Raw genomic sequence first — 20,785 nt, forward strand, 5'->3', positions numbered from 1 at the left:
TTTAAAAATGGTAAGTTTGGTCTTTACAGGTTAATTCAGTATCTGAGACAACATCAAAGATTACAGTGCTTATGACATCCTTTATTCAGTCCACATAGAAAAGCATGCAGTATCAATGTAAAATAGCATGGTATCAATGTAAAATGTTCAGTGCACATTAGCTAAACAAATCATTAGCATACAAACCATTTTTAAAAGCCTATATAGCCATACCACATGTTTAGAATATACTTTTTCAGAGCCTAAATTATAAATTGTGCTTAGCTCACCTATTCTCACCCCAACACTCTTCATCAAAAAGAAAATTTTTGTCCTACATAGAAGACATTCTATTAGCCAAATGAAACTTCTTTTTCTTAAGAAAAACAGTGCAAGAAAGAATGCTACCATGCACAGAGTTTTTAAAAAGAATAGTAACATGCAAACAAGAACTTGATCACTCCAAAAAAGCTTCCCTGGAAGATCCACATAAGTGGATCAAGAGCTTGTTAGTGAGTGCTTTTGCACCTGTATATCTGGAACAATGAAGCTACCAAGTTTAGGCTCCTCCACATCCAATTGTTCCATGCTTTCTTTCCAAAGTAGACTCATTTTTCACTACACACAAAAAGATGAATTAGTGAAAGTTATCTGATATAAAACAAATATTTTCATATAGAAACGTATTCTTTCATACTAGCATTTTTTAAAAAACTGAACAAAACATTATATTAAAAATACAAACACATACATAAAACCTTTAAAAAGTAAATGAATATTTGTCTAAGGTTAGAGTGCTATTTCTCCAGAATGGCCTTGCATAGAAGTTAGGCCACTGCTAGACATAAATAAAAGAGGGCAGGCAAAATAATGTCCACCTTAGGAAAAGCTTTAAAGAAACTCAAATGTCTTATAAAGCAGTGTGTAGACAACACTTACAGTTTTATTTAAGAAATCCTAGTTCTGAAGATAACTGAGGTTTATTAATAGGCCACTGGATCTAATAGTTAAATCAAGATTCAAAACAAAATACCCACACCAGATACATAGAGTATTTATTAAAAGGAAACCCTCTGCCTACCTTCTGTTCAAAAAGATTCCCAAATGAGAATGAAAAAGAACAAACTCTTTGAAATGAACAAAAGTATCCTGGGTACAAGCTAACCTACCATTCTGATTTGATACTTGACTAAAGATTATCAATTCAAAATTGTGCAGAACTTTTATGAAGGAAAAAGGGTTAACTTTAAAAACATATATACTTCTCAGGACAAAAACATAAATTACATCTTTCTAATGAATCAACTTTTAGTTGCTTTTGATGGGCTGGCATTGGAAAGACTGCTCTGGATTTTTCTTTTTGTTGATTGATTCACATTTTTATTCCTCTTTTCAGGCACAAAAGAAGTAGACCAAGGAGACTGAAGGTGGTTATGAAGACCATGCATCTCTGAGGACATTTTAAACAAAGATGAACCAAATCTTTGATCTTCAAATAGCCGATGTGAACTGCTTAACAAAACACCCTGGGAAAACTCAGTCTGAAATAAACAGCTTGGGGGTTTGAGTTCATTAGCTCCTGAGTTAGAACTGGGATGGAGTGAAAAATCTTCACTCATTTCTTGGTCAGATGGAGAGAGGAGGAAAAAAGAAGAGGGTTTCCATTCATTTCCATTTTCTAACTGATCAGTAGTTAGAGAACCTTTGGAAAGGTTTGGCTTAGTTCTTTCTTCCAACTTATCTGGTTCCTCAAGAAACTCACTGCCTTGAGATGACTTTGATAACCCATCCAAATCCACTGACTTAAAACCGTTATTACAAGGGCTCTTGCTGTTGTCTGACTCAGACATCATTGAATCCAGCTCAGAGATCTTGTCAAGGTAAGCTGCGTCCATTGAGGCTTCACTGGATGTTCTTGTCCGGTTTATTTCAAAAGATCGAATAGAATGCAACCTCTTAGATAAACATGAGCCTGATTTCTCACTCAGTTTTGAAGAAATTTCTCCAACAGAATTTGCTATTGTGTTCCCCTCTGAGCTTTCAAAATCCAAACTTTGGGCATAGTTTGCAGAACAACAATCCCAAAACGCAGTCTTTGGGGAAGTAAAACATTCTGATTTCTTTTCATTTTCACTTTTATCATCTTCTGAAGAATCTTTATTACAGACATTTGTAGAATCACAAAAGTCATCAAACACCAATTTTCTGAGATGGTTCGAGTGCTTTTTGGAACTTCCTGCTTTGACCATAGAGCTCTCTCTATTTTCTGGAGTACTGAGCTGAAGGCAACTAAGGGACAAAGCAGTACAAGGAGCTGGAAGATCATAAAGTTCATCTTTGTAGGGTGCACAGTCACTTGGCTTATTACCCCATTCTCTTTCCAAATAAGTATCCATACTTGCATCTGTCGCACCTAACATTATTTCCACCTGTTTCTGATATAGGTCTTTGTTCTTAGAACAATTTAGTTCTGTTTTGCTGGTGCTTTCCTGCCGGGCAGAGCTGTTAGAAGGCTGTGCCAGGTGAGAACTCGGGGTCGATGAGCCAAGCTGCTTTCTGGCACCATCGCCTTGATTCGTTGATGGCATATCCTCCTCGTTGCCTTTGCTCCCCTTGCCATCTGTAGAAAGTGCTTTCTGGCAAATGGAATTCATAGCTTCCTTCTCTTCACTTGAATTTTTTAGCTGTGCAATTTGAGATTCTAGTTCCTCTATATATTTATCACTTCGTTCCAGGGCTTTCTTGAGGCGATTGGTTTCACGTTCATACTGTTCTACTTTGGACTGAAGAGCAGCCATTGTAAACCTTCCAAACCTGCAAGAAAATGGAAGGATAGTTAACCTTACAGTTCAAGCCTTTTCCTTTCCATCTCAAAGTTTAAGAGTGCTAACTGTCTCAGCTCATTTTAGTTTCGTGGTATTTCAGACCACTCAATGAAGAGGACAAAAGCAATGCCAGATGTAGTATCTTCAAAAAAAAGGGTTTTCCAACTTATTTAATAATAATCATATGATAGTAATGGCAAAGATTTACTAGAATACTTTTGTGGTTAAATCAGACTAGTGGTAGCACAGAGGCAGAAACTCACTGGAGATGTTCCTTCCAAGAGCTAGCTCTATCAACTCAGCTCATATATGCATGAAGAGTTATCCCCTAAAACAATGGCAAAGATTTATGATAACATTTGAACAGTGGTCCACATCTTGAAATATTTACATTCAATCATTTTCCTATCGTACAGCAGTGTTTTATAATACATTTCTTATACAATGTCACCTTGTCAAACATAAAATGCCAATTTGAAATTCAGAAATCTTAGCAGTCTCAGCAGGAGTGGTTTTAAATACTTATTTGGATCCTTTCAATTATAGCCAGCCACCCTTGATCTGAAGCTTTTACTTGGCCTTTCTGAACACTGGGCTTTAACTCATTTCAGTTCTACTTATTTTTGGCATTTTACAATTATATGAAACATCAATCTCATTTTCTCCAACTCTGAAATATAAAATCAGTGCTTGTGGTTCCAATAGATTACACACAAAAACATTTTCTGAGAAGGAACATTTTGGAAAGTAATTGAAAAAGAACACATCAAAAATTCACTCCTTTTACTTGGGATTATCTTGTTTTCAATATTTCCTTAAGAGCAGGTATGGGCCCTGGCCGGTTTGGCTCAGTGGTTAGAGCGTCAGCCTGTGGTCCACAGAGACCCGGGTTCGGTTCCCGCTAAGGGCATGTGCCTTGGCTGCAGTTTGTCCCGGGCCCTGGTTGGGTTGTGTGGGTGGCGGCCACTCGATGTGTCCCTTTCACATCGATGTTTCTCTCTCTTCCTCTCTCTCCTTCCCACTCTATCTGAGTAAAAAATGGAAAAATGTCCTCGGGTGAGGATGAAAAAAAGAAAAAAAAAAAGAACAGGTATGGGTTCAGCTCAGAAAACAATGATTGAGCACCTATTATGGGCTGGTGGCATATATGGAGCTGGAAATACAAAGATCAAGACTATCCCAGCTTTAAGGGGCATGAAATGTCTACCTTAAATTCCATCTGGCCACCAAGGAAAATTCTCTTTCAAAATACTGCTTCTGTCACCCAATAAACATGAGCCTTATATTCTAATCTCATAAAAAATAACTTCTCTCCACAAAAGTTTTCTTAATCATTGCTTTGATTTTTTAAATACTAATCCATGAAGAATTCAGGGGTTGTCTTGTTGGAGGAAGGTACTTGAGAAGGTGACTTCTTACAATTATTATTCTTTATGGGTTTATCTTTTGCTTTCTTTTTTCCCTAATAACAATAATTGCAATTAATAAAATGTACTAAGTATGAAAAAAAACCATAAGGAACCAACAGTAACTGCACCTCTTAAAGTCACCACTATAAGCTCTATGGTTCCCATTCAATGCCTATCACGTCCTAAACTGTAGCTCAATTCATTCTTCAGCTTACCCTTGATATGATCCTGGCTCTTATCACTAAGAGAAAAAAGCAGGGGCAAAGGTAAATATAGATTTATAAAATCTCAAGGTTAGAAAGGGCCTTAAAGACTTGTTGCTGAATATTGATCTATGCACTGCAATTAACTGAACTCTCAGAAAGAGCATATTCCCTTCGACCTCTAAAAAGTAAAGCAAAAAAACCATCGGTATAACAAAAACAAAAGCGAGTACAATAACAAGCCTCCCTGTTTTAAAGACAAAGTTTACCACTGTGAGTATTTGGTTAAATGAAAGATGAAAGTGTTTCCTTCTTTGATAAAGAAAAATATTTTGGTTTATAAATGTTGTATTTGACAGAGCTATAGTTTCTGTAAGATAATTTTAAAACGTGGACAACGATCTTTAGCGCATTCAGCAAAAATGTGAGTTCTTGATTGTAACTACTCTGTCGTAATGAAATAACCCACATATTTTTAAATGGAAAGACTGTATAGTATGTTTATTTAATGCACACAGCAAAAGCAACAGCCCTAAATTTGCTTACCAAGATAAAATTTTTTTTTCTTAAGTGCAATTTTTATAATAAAGATGTCCTCAGATAAAAAACATCAAACGATTTCAAATCAAATAGTTACTAGATAGTAAGTCTGTTACAAAAGGGATGTCCTTGAGAACTCAGAAGCTCACATACGCAAAGACTAGAGGCAAATAAGGAACATGTCTCAAAATAACAGAAGCTTCTTATTCCAGGCTTTAGCCTAGAATTTCAAAGATAATGTCATTATAAAATGCTATATTTGCCCCTATGTGTTTTTTTTTGCTTTTTTTAATGTATTGACTCTTTTTTGAGAGAGAGAGAGAGAGGAAGAGATGGAGGGAGGGAGGGAGTCTGATTTGTTGTTCCACTTATGTATGCATTCATTGGTTGATTCCTGTATGTGCCCTGATTGGAGATTGAACCTGCAACCTTGGTGTATTTGGATAACACTCTGACCAACTGAGCTACCCGGCCAGGGCTGCTCTGATGTGTTTCTAAAAGTTAAAAAGGGCGGGGGGGGGGGGTGTCTCTGGGTTGAAGTAAAAATGATAACCCTAACCATATTTTTTGTGTTACTTCTGAAAGAAAGCTGAAGTGCCACAAGAACTAACAACAAAGGCCAGCAACAGAGCACATATGAGAACAAGCAAGCAGAAGTCACTGATGGAGCTGACTGTTTTCTAAAAGGTCACTGCCCTCAATTCCCCAAAGTTCCATTCCAATACTTACAAGTCTATAATACTTTGAGTGCTCAGACCATTTTAGCATGCTAATAAGGGACCCATGCTGATGGGCAACTGAACAGAAATGCATAGTGAAAGCCACGGAACTAATAAATTAATTAATCAATCCAAGTAATTTATTTGTTTTCTGATTCTCTCTTCCCCATTAGAGTATAACCTCCAGGAAAGCAAGGAGTTTGACCATCTTATATTTACTGCTAGCCCCAGTACAGGCTTGCCATTCTGCAATGCTCCATCCACAAAAAACCTTCTACTTTCACCCCAGCAAAAGAATGCAAACAGATGAATGAGACTTCTGACATAGGTATTAGGAATTTTTTAGCTTACCTTAGATACCTATATTAAATTTGGCAAAAAGCAATTTACTTGATCATATAGAAATAACAATTAGGAATGTATATATGATGTTAACCTTCCAAGGAAGAAAACAATGAGGATAAGAGCTTATTTAACTTTGGGTTTTAATACTCTCTTATTCACACTAATTCCAGATATTTCCAGAGTACAGGTCATTAAATGAATCAATGCCAAGGCAAGCCAGAGGGATTTCTAACATCATTTACCATACTTCCTTTTCCTGAGCAAATTTCAAAATGGAGTATTTTCATAAACATTCCATTAGAGACCAAAAAGGCTTTGATTTTCAAAGCAGCAGTGATGGCCAAAGGCTTCATTATGTTAGAGAAAACATCATACAGCAGAATGGGAGTTGTAACTAATATCAGAAGTGTGTTCTGCTAGAATCCAGGAGAAGCTTAAAGGGTATTTCATCTTGCAATGTTAACTGGTGTGTACATTCTAGTTGAGGGCTCCCCTTGTCCAAAACTCTATAGAAGTACAATGTTCCTGTCCCTACAAGAAGAGAAATGAAAATCCTATTGGTTTCATTTTTGAGGTATTGTAACTATTTTAAGGGCATTCCAACAAAGAATAGGTCCCAAGACCACATTTACTTATAGCCCATCACACAGGAGGAACACAGTATGTTTGAAGGGGGTTAGAAGAAAGCAAATGTAGTAAAAGGATAAATGCTAGAACCAAGTATCAAAAGAACTAACATCTAGTGCTATGCTATCATTAACTAGTTGTGGAAATGAGGATTTTGCCTCTCTAGTTCTCCAAGGCATCCCCAACAAGAGAAAACACAGCGGGTTGCTGAGACCATCAAAATTCAGAAACATCATCTTGAAGGACAACGGGGACTCTGGCAAAGAGAGGCCACTTGCCTCTAATGCATCTTTGATTTTATATCTTTTCCTTATTTGCTAGCTAAAGTAACTGCGAAACAAAGTGAAAGCAACCTTTGGATCTGTACATGCTTTGGGATCTAGCTTCCGATTTTCAATGCTGATGTCCTTGTTGTACATGGTTTTGATATGCACAAATTTCAATTGGCACAGTTTAACTAAATAACACCAGTTACTTAACAACATGGTTTAAAGTAGAGTAAAATCTTTACTGTTAGCTTTTCAGTTTGTAAAACACTATATAAATACTAGATGTGTATTATGATCAGTAACCAATCAGGTCACTTCTTTCAAGTCTGGAAGTGACTGGACACTGTAATCTGTTATTCAGATCACACACAGGCAGTAAAACATATAGTTGTGCTGCCACATGACAGTACAAAAATAGATAATCAAAAGACAAAATTAGCTTACAAAGCTGAAGGTGCAGCAAAGAAATGAAAAGTGAGTAACGCTAGAAGTGAAATTCGAATCAAATGTAAATGTAGTAACAGAAGAATAGCTAGTGAACTAGTCACCATTCGGGAGCCCCTAGATATGCCAGAGGAAGCTGGGAGAAGCAAACTTACTGACATAAATGAGAAAAGTGGCTGTGACGAAAAGGATACAGATATATAGAGAAAGTGACAGGCTGGCAAAAATCTTCACATTAAAGCAACATGGAGATATCTTAGGACACTGAAAGCACAAAGGATAAAATGCTGGAAGCTGATGCAAACTTAGAAGTATCGCAGTTTGTTAAAGTGTTAAAAAAGATGTTTCATATATAAGTTATATGATAAGACAATAAACATCATTGAGATGATTCTCTGTAAGATTTTACAAAGAAATAAACATCAGTTTACTAAATAAATACTAGTTTTACTATTTTTTCATTTCCATATACATTTAAAACTGACAGTAAGCAAGTTAATGTTTTGACAAAAATTGTTAAAGGTTATAGAACAATTAGATTTTGCCCAATTATTAAAATTGCTTTGCATAGTTTTACCTTGAAATATCATTTTTATGGTCCCATATAACCATGCAAAGTGAGGATCACCAATACTAGTCTGTGTGCTGCCAAACAAGCACAGGATTACCTATACTAAAATAATAGTTGGTACACGACTGGTGTGGCTCAGTGGATGAGCATTGACCCATATACCAAGAGGTCACCGGTTCGATTCCCAGTCAGGGTTCATGCCCAGGTTGTGGTCTGAATCCCCAGTGGGGGCATGCAGGAGGCGGCCAATTGATGTTCTCTCTCATTGATGTTTCTCTCTCTCCCTCTCTAAAATCAATAAAGGAAAAAAAAAATTAAGTAATGGTTGGTATGTGAGAAAACCAAGTAAACTTATGTGAGTCTCAAATATTTTTTAAAAATAATTGCCACACTTACCCTAAGAAAGAATAACCCACTCACAAAGTGGAATTTTACTGTTGAGTTGCCTGTCTACAAAGCTGCAGTTGCCTATCTTCTCATTCCTGATTTTCAGAAATATTAGAAAAGTACTACCTTTATTTTAAACATGGAAGTCAGAGTTTCAGAGGAAAGAACTTTCCATTGTTCATTTTCCTTTCCTAAGAATTTTCTCCTGAAGCATAATGTAAACTCCTTTTTTTTTTTTTTTTCGTTTTGTTTTATTTTAGAGAGAGAGGAAGGAAGAGGGACAGATAAAAACATCAATGGGAGAACATCGACTGGCCGCCTCTTGCATGCCCCTCACCCCCCGGGGATTTGGCCCACAACCTGGGCATGTGCCCTGACCGGGAATCGAACTGGGACCTCTTGGTGCAAGGGTCGACGTTCAACCACTGAGCCACACTAGCTGGGCCAAAGTCCTCTTTTTGATTACACCAAATTTAAGTGAGTAGCTTATAAAATGAGCTCTTCGGGACACTGCATTTTGATAGGAAGAAAAGGACGAGGTCCCAGTGCTGTGCTTTGCCTTGTGCACTGTGTACAGGGTAAATAGAGGTCAATTTTAGAGAAAGAGGACAGGGAGGATCAGGATTGTAGGGAGCTAAAAACTGTATTTGGTGGGGGGGGCCTTTCTCTCTCACCTGCTTCCAAACAGCTGTGTGTGCACTACCCACATCTATTTCATCCTTGTGCATGTGTCAGGAGGGTGGAGAGAGGGGAGTATGTGTCTTTAAACCACTAGAGAACTCGACCAAGTGGCCTATACCTTTTCATCCACTGCTGAGCTATATGACTTGCCAGTGTTTCTTCAAGAGTTTACTCTTTTTAAAATTAACAATTCTGTTAGGAAAATGCTACATTCCTAGAGATTTTGTTAGTCATAAATGTGTTTGTCTATGGCCAATCTCAGTCACATAAGTTGGTTCCAAAAAATATATTAAATAATATAAGGCGTACTGAAAGAGAACAGGAAGACATTTTTATATTCTTCTCTCCTGAAAACGAAAGACAGAGTTTTTAGTCCCTGGCCTACAATGAAAAAAAATGTGTTGGGGGGAGGGTAGGGAGTGAACTTTTGGGATAGAACTTAACAAGGGTATGTGTAAAAATTAATCATTAACAGCAGTGTGACAACTATTGACAATGATGATGACAGTAATAGCAGCAGCCACAACTTACTGAGTGTTTACTTATGTCAAGTACATTGCCATATGCTCGACAAATATCTTAATTTAATCATCATGTCCACTTTATGAAGCAAAATCTGTTATTTTAAAGATGAGACATGAGAAGCTTTAAAAGATTGTCTCTCATTCAAGGTTATGCAGAAAGAAAGCAGGAGGAAAAGGATTTGAATCAAGCCTGTCTGATCCAAACACCATGTTTAAAACAAACAAAAAAACAAGATAATGCACAAACTGGGTATTTACCAAACACCAACTAATGTTCAGACACAAGCTCAAGAATATTTTGAAACTTCTAAAGATCATTTTTAAAGTAACCTTGCAGGATACTATAGCCCAGATAGATCATCCTGGCCAATGCCCACCCAAAGAGGGTGTCTATTTTAACCAGAGGCACGAAGACTAAATTTGAATCACAACTATGAACTGAAAGCTCCATTGTTAGTGTACTAAGTTTAGAAAGTATATATGATCATCTTGTTTACCTTATGCACAGTCAGCAGGCATCTTTAATTACAAGGAAACAATGCTACTTACGTGAAATATGCAAAAATTTAAATATAAAAATTTTAGGGCTTAAACATCACATAGTACTTGTTTCGGGGTAGACCCTGAATGTTGAGGAATAATATGTAACAAGCTATGTTATGTTGCATCTTAGTTTATTCACAAAATATAAAGTGCTTCAATATTTATAAGAATAAAAATAAAAGCCACAATTTCCCCTTAAAGACAAAAGTCACATGGACAGTGGAACTAGACAAACAATTGAGGCCGTTGGAGACATTCTTCCCCTACCGTCCAAAAATTCTGTTTAAAAATTAAGGTAGATTTTGCTTTTGCAAGCTTTCAAATGGAGAGCAGAGTTAAAAAAAAATAGTTCATATTATTAACACAATTTTAAGGAAAGATTTGTGTGTGTGTGTGTGTTTATTTTATTAAACTAGCTAGGCATTTGTAGTAAAAAATTGTAGTGTTGAAAATTCTTGCTGAAATACCTCGAAATTCTTAACAGAAACAACCAGAGTGTTGGGCAGCATATGTAAATCAAAGAGGAACAGATTCCCCTTTGTGGTCCAAATATACATACTCAGTGCCTGTGAAGGTAGACTACTCTTTTACTGTGGAATAAATTCCATTCTATTTGATAAATATATTTCATTACAATTCCATGCAGAAATGCCCTAATTTTCTGCCCAAAAAGATCAGCCATGAAGTTTACATGACATCAAAGGGGGTACCAATCTTTCATGGAAGGAGAGAACTGTAAGACGGGCTATTTCATATCTTTTTACAATTCTAAGAGGAAGGTCTTATACCTTTTCCCAAAATACAATATCCTTAACAAGAACAAAATCTTAATAGTGTAAGAGAGTACAGTTATTGTAGAATGAAAAAAGTAAACTTTAAAATCTCTGGACTAGTAACTATACATTTTCCACTATACTTAAATCAATCTCCCTCAGCATGAGGAACAATCTGAAACAAAAATAAAACAAAACAAAAAACTGTGATCCAGCCATTCTGTAATTATTACTGAGATGACAGTTATTGAGGACTAATGTATGCTGAGGGGCTATGAGGAAGGAAAACAAAAGGAGTAGAAGACATTATCTTTGTCCTCATGCAGTTCATAATCTTTCTGACAAGCTTATTGCTTAGCCATTAGCATGCATTACAGGCTCCTAAAATATCTTATCAATACAATAAAGACAAGTTGACAGAAAACTGTAGTAGCTGTCCATCCCCAATTAGCTGAATATTCAGAGACGGGCCCCTCGGGCTGCTGAGGGGCCTGAGCACAACTGGCTGTCACAGTCTGGCCCCAGGGTATTATCAGGCTCCCCTGACAGTCTACAAGTTCCCCTTCCGGGAAAACCAAAGGGCAAGCAGAATCACTCATTGGATCAGGCTGGGGTCAAATACCAGGAATCATGGTGTTTGTCAGAGCAGAATCATGAGAAACAAAAAAGGCCAGAATAGGTCAAGAAGGGACAATGGCCAGGGCCAGCAAGACCAGAAATGCTGCTGAAAAAGCCAAAAGCCAGGAGTAGTGACAGTAATACAGGCATGTCTTTCTTTTTTTTTTTTTTTTTTGGTACGTGCCCCTAGCGGGAACCGAACCTGGGACTCTGATCCCCAGGCCGATGCTCCAACCGCTGAGCCAAACCGGCCAGGGCCAGGCATGTCTTAAAATGCAGTTTAGGAAGAGGAGACCTGAGGATGGGAAAGGGCCACAGCTAGGAGTCAGCATGGAGACAGATAAGGGCAGGAAAACCCAGTTCAAGGAAAGCAACTCAGACAAGAAACCTTATCCAGGAGCCAGGCAAGCCTTAACACTGCCTTCTCTTTTCCCTGTCTAATTCCTAATCTCTAGTACAGTTTAGGAAAACTTCAGGAAATCCCTCTGCTCTCCTCATTTGGAGAAAATGCCAGGAATCTGATGTCCTGCCCTCTTAAACCCTTTGTACTTTAAGTTTCAAGAAAGCTCAAAATCTTAATTTCTAAGTCAGTTCCCTCCAAGTGGCAGTATACAGTGTAAGAATATAAGGACTCCCTTCTGACAGGCTCCAGAGAAGGCCCATGCATGCACACACATGTATTTACACACACACACACACACACACACATTTAAAAAAAGATGTCTTAGCTCCAAGGAGCTGATAGATTAACTTACAGTCATGGAACTGGTCAGTATACAACGTGTCCTTTAAAACAATATGATAGGCCCTGGCCGGTTTGGCTCAGCGGTTAGAGCGTCGGCCTGCGGTCCTGAGAGACCCGGGTTCGGTTCCCGCTAAGGGCATGTACCTCGGTTGCAGTTTGTCCCCGGCCCTGGTCGGTCGTGAGGGTGGCAGCCACTCGATGTGTTCCTTTCACATCGATGTTTCTCTCTCTCTCTCTGTTCCTCCCCCTCCTTCCCACTCTACCTGAACAAAAAATGGAAAAATGTCCTCGGGTGAGGATAAAAAAAACACACAAAAAAACAATATGATATAACGACAATGGGAAGAACAAAAGGAAAGTATTTCCTCTTCCTACGAAAATCATGGAGGGCCTCCAAGTTAAAGTGACAACTGGGCAAGATCTCAAAGGATGGGTAGGAATTAACCAGGAAGAATAAAAAGGAGAAGCTAATGGAAAGGACCAGGAAAGGTTAAGGAAAAGGCATAAGCAAATGTACAAAGACATGTCACAACATGGTAAACCTGGGCCAAGTGAGAAATTCAACTTGGCCAAGGCAGAGTACAAGAAGGGGGTGGCTGGAGAGGAGACAAGAAAGCTAAGCTGAGGTCATATAAGTAAGGAGTCTCACATACTATACTAAGAAATTTGGGTTTTAATTTGTGGGCAATGGAGAAATCACCAAAGGTTATTAAGCAGTCCTAATAGTCTAGAATTCAGGCAACAATAAAGCAGATACTAAAGGCTTCAGAGTGGAAAACAAGAACAAGCAGTAAGAAGGTTGTTAAAATGGGCTAGGCAAGAAATTGTGGATCTAAACTAGTGGGAATGAGAAGATAGATTACAAAGGCATTTAAGAAGTAGAAGAGCTAGAATATACTGAATTAGGTGTGGGATGAGAAGTGGGTGGAGAATCAGGAAAACTATTTTTTATCTTAGGCAACCAGATGAACAGTAGTCATTAAAGAGAATAGGAACAGCCCTGGCTGGTTTGGCTCAGTGGTCAGAGCGTCGGTCCTCAGACCAATGAGTCATGGGTTTGATTCTGGTCAAGGGCATGTACCTTGGTTGTGTTCGTCCCCGGCCCTGGTTGCGTGACATGGAGGCAACCAGCTGATGTGCCTCTATCACATCGATGTTTTTCTCTCTCTCCTTCCCTCCCACTCTATCCAATGATAAATAGAAAAATATCCTCCGGTGAGGAATAAAAAAAAAAGGAGAATAGGAACAAAGCAAGAGGATAAACAATCTTGAGTGGGATGGATAATGGATAAAATTATTTACACATACACACCTCTACTAGTTATTTGTGCTACATATAGTGCCAAAGATATAAAAGTATTTTCTTTAATCCTTGCAATATAAATTATCCACATTCTACATTAAGAAAATGATGGCTCCAAAAACCTCTTGGAGTAATTTATCGAATGCTATTTATCTATTCATTTAATTACTCAGCAAATATTTATCAGCTGCTGGGGCCCTTACCCTTGTGGAGCTTAAAGTTTAGAATGAAGGCAGCAGACAATAAATGGGTAAAGCAATTAAATAAACAAAATAATTTCAGACAGTGATAAGGGCGTAAAAGATAATAATACACTGTAACACTGGCCGAGCATCAATCATGGGCTCTAGGTACATTTCAAGTGTTAATTCATTTAGCCCTCACTACAACTAGGTAGGTACTACTGTTCCCATTTCTTGAAATAAAGAAAGGTTAAATATCTTCCCCTAAGTCACAGAGCTAGTAAGTAAACAAAACCAGAGTTCAGTCCTAGGGAGCCTGGCTCTGGAGCTCATAATCGTACCCTATACTGTTTCCCCACACCATGATTTTTATTACTGTGGTATCACTATAAGGCTGAGGAAGGAAGTGAAGGTGCTGATGCAGAGAGCTGCTTTTAAATGAATGATCAGGAAAGGCCTCTTTGAATCTGATGACAGAAGAGAGAGCCACGTAAAGATCTTAAGGCAGAACATTCAAATCAGAAGAAAAAAGTCCAGCATGGTATTGAAACAGAAGAAGGCCATTATGGTTGCAGCAGGATGTGTTAGGGAAATAAGAATAAGATAAAGTGAAACAGGTAAGTGTAGACTAGTTTGCAAAGAATCTGAATTTTGTTTTAGAAAAACACTGGATAGTTTTAGGTAAGAGATTTAAATAATTTGATTTATACTTTTTAAAAATACAATTTTGAGTATGGTGAATATGAACTGGGTAGGGGAAGAAGGGGCAGAGTTAAAGCAGGGAAACAATCTAGGTAGTCTGTCTCCAGAGCTAAACATTAAAGTAGTACCCTTTTTATCCATGGGCATACCTTCCAAGACCTCCAGCCTGAAACCTGGGATAGTACCAAACCCTATATATACTATGTTTTCCTCATACATACATACTTATGATAAAGTTTAATATATAAATTAGGCACCGTAAGAGATTAACAATAACTACTTAAAATGATGCAATTATAACAATATACTGTAATAAAATATAAGGGAATGGTTTTGGGACCATTATCAAGTAAAATAAGAGTTAACTTGAAAGCAAGCATTGTTATATTGCCACAGTTGATCTGATAATTGAAAAGGCTACTAAGTGACTAAGGAGCGGGTGGCATATAAGCATGGATACACTGGACAAAAGGATGATTGACATCCTGGGCGGGAGGAAGTGGGACAGCACGACATCCTATTAAGATACTGAGAACAGAGCACAATTTAAAACTTAGGAATTGGTTATATATATATATATTTCTATCCTCACCTGAGGACATTTTTTTTTTTTTTGCATTTATCTTGAGAGAGAGAGAGAAACATTGACATGTGAGAAACACATCGAGTGGCTGCCTCCTGCACGACCCAACCAAAGCCAGGGACAAGCTGCAACCGAGGTACGTGCCCTTAGCAGGAACCAAACCCAGGCCTCTCTGGTCTGCGGGCCAACGCTCCAACCACTGAGCCAAACCAGCCAGCGCAGGAATTGGTAATATTTTTGACTGCTGTTGACTGTGGGGGGTAAACAAAATTGTGGAAAGTAAAACCACAGAAAGCAAAGCCATGGATAGGAGGGGACTACCAAAGAGTCATTGCCACTTAATGACGAAGACATGTTCTGGGAAAAGCACTGTTAGATAACTGGCCTTGTGCAAACATTGTAAAGTACATTTACACAAACCTAGATGGTACAGCCCACTACTGCAACTGTATGTTCTATACTTTTTTACAACTGACAGCACAGGTCTGTTTACGCAAGTATCATCACAAACACAAGTAATGTGTCATCACTACAATGTTACAATAGCTAAAATATCATTAGGCAACAGGAATTTTTCAGCTCCATTATAATCTTATGGGAATATTATTGTATAAGTGGTCCAATGTTGGCTGAAATGTTATGTATTTAACCTCTTTACTCTAAATTTAGGTACAGAATTTCAGGTGAAGACATAAAGTAGACAGACAGAAATAAGAATTCATAGCTCAGGAAAAAAAGCAAGGGCAATGATTTCAATTTTTTTTTGGTAAATCACATATAGGTATATCTTATTATCAAAGATTTGGGAATAGATGAGAATGACTAAAGAAACACAAATTCAGCAAAAAGGGAAGAAAGCATAGATTGTAATCTATGATGTCTATTCTTTCCTCTTTAAAGTACTTCTTTTCATATACTAAAAACAGGAAATACTGGTCACTGTCCAGAGAGTATCTGGAGCCTTTACCTTCCCTCAGAAGGAGCCAGGGCATGGGTGAAGAAGACTGGTTCATAATGACAGTCTTGGTGTTGCTGTGCAATAAAAGAGCTGCTGTACGCAAGGAGTCATTATCAAACACATAGATCTCACTAAAGACACAATGATAAGAACATAACAATCCTGAATTCACATTTATAGAAAGCAAGCCATTAATCCAATTATGTCCAAGTTTGGTATGAATAACCCGTAAAGTTTTATACATGGAGCTTTATACCCTAAGATATTAAGGTGAATTAATAGCTGAGTGCAAGAATAGCTGCTCTGTATAGCCTCATAATAATTGACAACATGGCACAAACCCTGCTTAGCAGGCCTAGAGCATATGAATGGCACAACTGAACATGGAGAACTTGGAGAGAGCGCATGGAACTTTTAAATGCTTTACAAGTCAATTCTTCATACCTCTTCAAGCTAAAAAAAAAAAAATCACTAAGGAACTCTTACATCTATTAAGGACAAATATGATCTTCATTTCCTAGCACAGCTTAGGAAAAGTAATTAAAGCCAAGAGAATCTAGGGGTACAAGAAAGGCAATACTTTTAGTCTTCTCATCATTCTTGTTTCTCACCATGTGGAGTGTGACGCTCCTGGCACTCCCCACTAAACAGAAGACTGAGAACAGGCCTTTCTGCTTAGAGCACAGACTGGTGGGTGTAGTGGAGTCGTGCTAACGAAGGTATTTACTAGGGTGGTGAGGTTCACAATGGAGACATATGCAAATGACATAAGGACTTCTGCTCTGATGAGTTTGAGAGGGAAGCCATCTTTCTTGAGCATGATGTTTGGCTGCTACAGGAGAGAAGGGACCAGAGCTGCAGAGGTCACATAGTACTCCTATTAGCTCAAGCTGTTTTCTCTGGCCAAGAATGTTCTCTTCACAGAAATCTCCACCCTTCAAAGCTGGGCTGAAGTCCTGCTTCTTTGACAAAGATGCTTATTATTACAACCCACCTGCTGTTCTATAACCTCAGATTGCTATTTCTGCTATTTGTCTTAGTATCTGCTTACTCTTTAATTTTTCCCTATATTTTTGTCTCGTCTTCATTAGATTATGAGCTTCCTGCAGGCAGGGATCATGTTTGGTTGACTTAAATTTTTTATTATAAAAACATTCAAGAATTAACAAAAGTACAGAGAGGTATATAAGAAATCCCAATACATTTATCACCCACTTTGAAAATTATCCATATTTACCTCATACACACACACACACACCCTTTCTTTGTTAAAATGTCCATATTAGTATGCATTTCTTAAAAAATGGACATTTTCTTAAATAGCCTAAACAAACAAAAAAAAATTGTTATTCCTTGGTGTCATCTAATAACTAGTTCATATTCAGATTTACTTAAAATGGCTTTTAACATATGTTTTGTTAGTAACGAATATTCAAACAAAATCCATATACAGCTGACCCTTGAACAACACAGGGGTTAGGAGTGCTGACCCCCCAGTACAATCTAAAAATGTGTGGATGCTCAAGTCCCTTAAATAACTTTTGACTCTCCCCAAACTTAATTGTAGCCATCCCTTGGGATCCTTGGGGAATTGTTTCCTTATACAAAATGGCATAGAACAATGCATACATTCAGTCCTCTTCATCCAGGGATTCCCAACTGTGGATCAAAAATGCTGTTTTTGATTTGTGGTTGGCTAAATTTACAGATGCAGAACTCCAGGTGTATGGAGGGCCAACCATGTATTTATTGGAAAAAATCCACATATAAGTAGATTCATACAGTGCAAACCCACATGTTGTTCAAGGGTCAACTACATTGCATTTGGTTACTAAATCCATTGCATTTAGTTCTCTTTTATTATAAAGCAGGCCTCCCCCAACCACCACCATTTTGCCAATGATTTAATAAAGAAACTTCATCATTTTTCCCATTGAGTGTACCACATTCTGGATTTATCTGTCTTGTTCCTCATAGTCCTAGGAATTATATTTTCCATTCATTTATTTAACAAATATGTATTAGGAGCAGACTATGAGCCAGATCTCTACAAAATGCAATGGCTACCAACAGTGTATACAACTAGTCCTGGCCCAAACAAAAGAAAGCCATAGAACAAATAATTACACAAAACATTAATTATTAGCAATTCTGATATATGCTAAGAAGGTAATGTATAACGTAGTAATATAAATTATAGCAAGTAAACTTAAACCTACTTGAGGGGTCACAAAGAGTATTTATTTTGTATACTTCAAAGCACCTTTTACAGTGTTAAGTAAACAAACATTCAGTATTTCTGGGTTGCCTGGGATATAAGTTTTCTTCAGATATCAGCCTTGTAATCTAAAGGAAATAGTACTACCTCTTGAGTTCTGAACATCAAATCTGACTCTCTTATGAGTCTGTATTAGAGAAAACTGAAAGAGGAAACAGTTTCCCCCAGGTAAAATAAATTATATTAGAAGAGAAAAAAGAATTCAGGAAGTGGCTACATAAAGTCAAAGAAAAAGATCAAATTTCATGACTACCCAATTAGATAGTAGGACAATGAATTTTGTTGTTGTTGTTGTTAATGCTCATCTGAGGATATTTTTTTCCACTGATTTTTAGAGAGAGTGGAAGGGAGGGAGGGAGGGAAAGAAAGGTATGTGACCTTGACTGGGAATCGAACCTGAGACCCTTTGATACTCAGGCTGATGCTGAGCCAAACCAGCCAGGGCAGGTCAATGAATTTTTGACAAGGAACAGAAAGGTTATTATTTAAACCTAGGAGAAGATGCTTAGTAAGATATCTGCCACACTGTTCAAAAGGGCTTTTAGGTTAATGTTGAGGAAGGAAGAGCATCCAGGTAGACTTTAAGGTTGGATACAATAGCCCTGGCCGGTTTGGCTCAGCGGTTAGAGCGCCCGCCTGCGGTCCGGAGAGACCCGGGTTCGGTTCCCGCTAAGGGCACGTACCTTGGTTGCAGTTTGTCCCCGGCCCTGGTTGGTCGTGCGGGTGGCAGCCACTCGATGTGTCCCTTTCACATCGATGTTTCTCTCTCTCTCTCTTTCTCTCTCTCCCTCCCACTCTGTCTGTACAAAAAATGGAAAAATGTCCTCTGGTGAGGATAAAAAAAAAAAAAAAAAAAAAGATTGGATACAATAAAGGGTAAAAGATAGAATAAAAAACAGTAACAGAGGAGATAAATGATAATCCAGATCTTCATTTCAAAAGATTATAGCACTGTTTTTGAATAAATTATGAAATATATTACTTTTGTACAATACTATCCACTTGAGACCAATGTAATGTTTAAGTTCCCCTTGTTTCAACCAGACGTTAGTCTAGTTTTGGGGTAAAATAGCATGACATTTTTTGAGTGCCTTGAAAAAATAAATTCTAGTATGAACTGAATTGTGTTCCCCACTCCCATCCCACCAAATTCCTATGTTGAAGCCCTAACCCCCAATGTGACCATATTTAGAGACAAGGTCTTTTAGGAGGTAAGTAAGGTTAATTGAGAGATCATAAAAATGAGGCCGACAGGATTGGTATCCTTCTAAGAAAAGGAACAGTGACCAGAGCTTGCTTGCACTCTCTCTCTCTCTGACATGTAAAGACACAGGGAGAAGGTTACTGGCTGTCTACAGGCCAAAAAAGAGCCCTCGCCAGAAACTGAAACCGCTGAACCTCGATCTGAGACTTCTAGCCTCCAGAACTGAGAGAAAACAAATACAGTGATACCTCGGTTCTTGAACGCCTTGACTTTCGACCAAATCGGTATTCGACCAGGAGATTCGAGAAACTTTTGTCTCGGAATCCGAACAAATATTTGGAACTCGAACTTCCGAGATGAGCCGAGTTGAGCCGAATGGCGTTCATTCGGCCCAGCGTGCCTTGCTTGCGTCATCAGTGTGAGTGCAGAGAGAGAGTCACGCTTTGTGGAGAGAGTCACACTTTACACTGAATTTAACCCTTAGACATACTGTACACTTTTATTTCTTGTTGAGACTTATGTTTTTCTACATATTATATACAAATTAGGCCAGTAAATAGGCATTTTCTGGGGCTTGGAACGAATTAATCCGGTTTCCATTATTTCCTATTGGGTTTCATTGCTTCGGTTCTCGAACAATTTGGTTCTCGACCGTCCTCCTGGAACGAATTATGTTCGAGAACCGAGGTATCACTGTATCCTATGTTTAAGCCACCCCATCTATATAGTCTTTTGTTATGGCAGCACAAGCTGACAAATACACCTTCCTAGTTTTTTCCTCTCTAGTTTAAATTTTAAAGCTCTCCCAAATGATTTGTAGAATATATACGCATAACTTGAAGGATACTTCAGAAACTAAGGCCATGTGTATAAAAAGGCATTCCTGGGCATCTAACCAAGTAGACAAGAGAAAAATAATTGGTGAAGGTGCTTCCTAATCAAGAGAACAAAATGAAATGGATGGTTTTTATTTGCTTGCATGTACTTTTAAACTCTTAAATTTTCATCTTCTTTTCAATGCAAACAGAAGCTCTCCTCAGGTGAACCAGATTTGGGTATTTTCAGCTGTGGTCAGCTTCTCTCTGAATCCCACTCGGTCTGGTGATGCCGAGTAAACAAGGCTATAAATCAAATTCAATGCATTTAATACCTCAGTGCATTGCAAATTGATCTGGAATAGGGGTCAGTTCAAATCGTTTTAAAAGTGAAACTGTCCCCTTACCCAGAAGGGAAGGAATGGAAGGTAAAGATAGAAAATCCAAAGTTAGATGGGATTCAGAAATGTGGCTGCTTGTTAGAATGGAGGCCAGGTTTCTTCAGGTGAGATTCTTCAGTTACTTGTCAGGCTGGAGCCATGAATATTCAAAACACAC

At 38.0% G+C, this 20,785-nt stretch overlaps 1 protein-coding gene across 1 annotated transcript in view; it reads right to left on the bottom strand.

The window, feature by feature from the left end:
- Nucleotides 1–1,265: 1,265 nt before the first annotated feature.
- Nucleotides 1,266–20,785, bottom strand: part of OBI1 (ORC ubiquitin ligase 1) — a 47,138-nt gene continuing 27,618 nt past the window's right edge. The window contains exon 6 of the mRNA XM_036249989.1: nt 1,266–2,793. Within this exon, the coding sequence (XP_036105882.1) occupies nt 1,281–2,793 (1,513 nt within the window). The 3' untranslated portion in view covers nt 1,266–1,280. The remainder of the gene's footprint in view (nt 2,794–20,785) is intronic.

Source organism: Molossus molossus, unplaced genomic scaffold, assembly GCF_014108415.1.
Source record: "Molossus molossus isolate mMolMol1 unplaced genomic scaffold, mMolMol1.p scaffold_m16_p_9, whole genome shotgun sequence".
Classification (NCBI taxonomy): domain Eukaryota; kingdom Metazoa; phylum Chordata; class Mammalia; order Chiroptera; family Molossidae; genus Molossus; species Molossus molossus.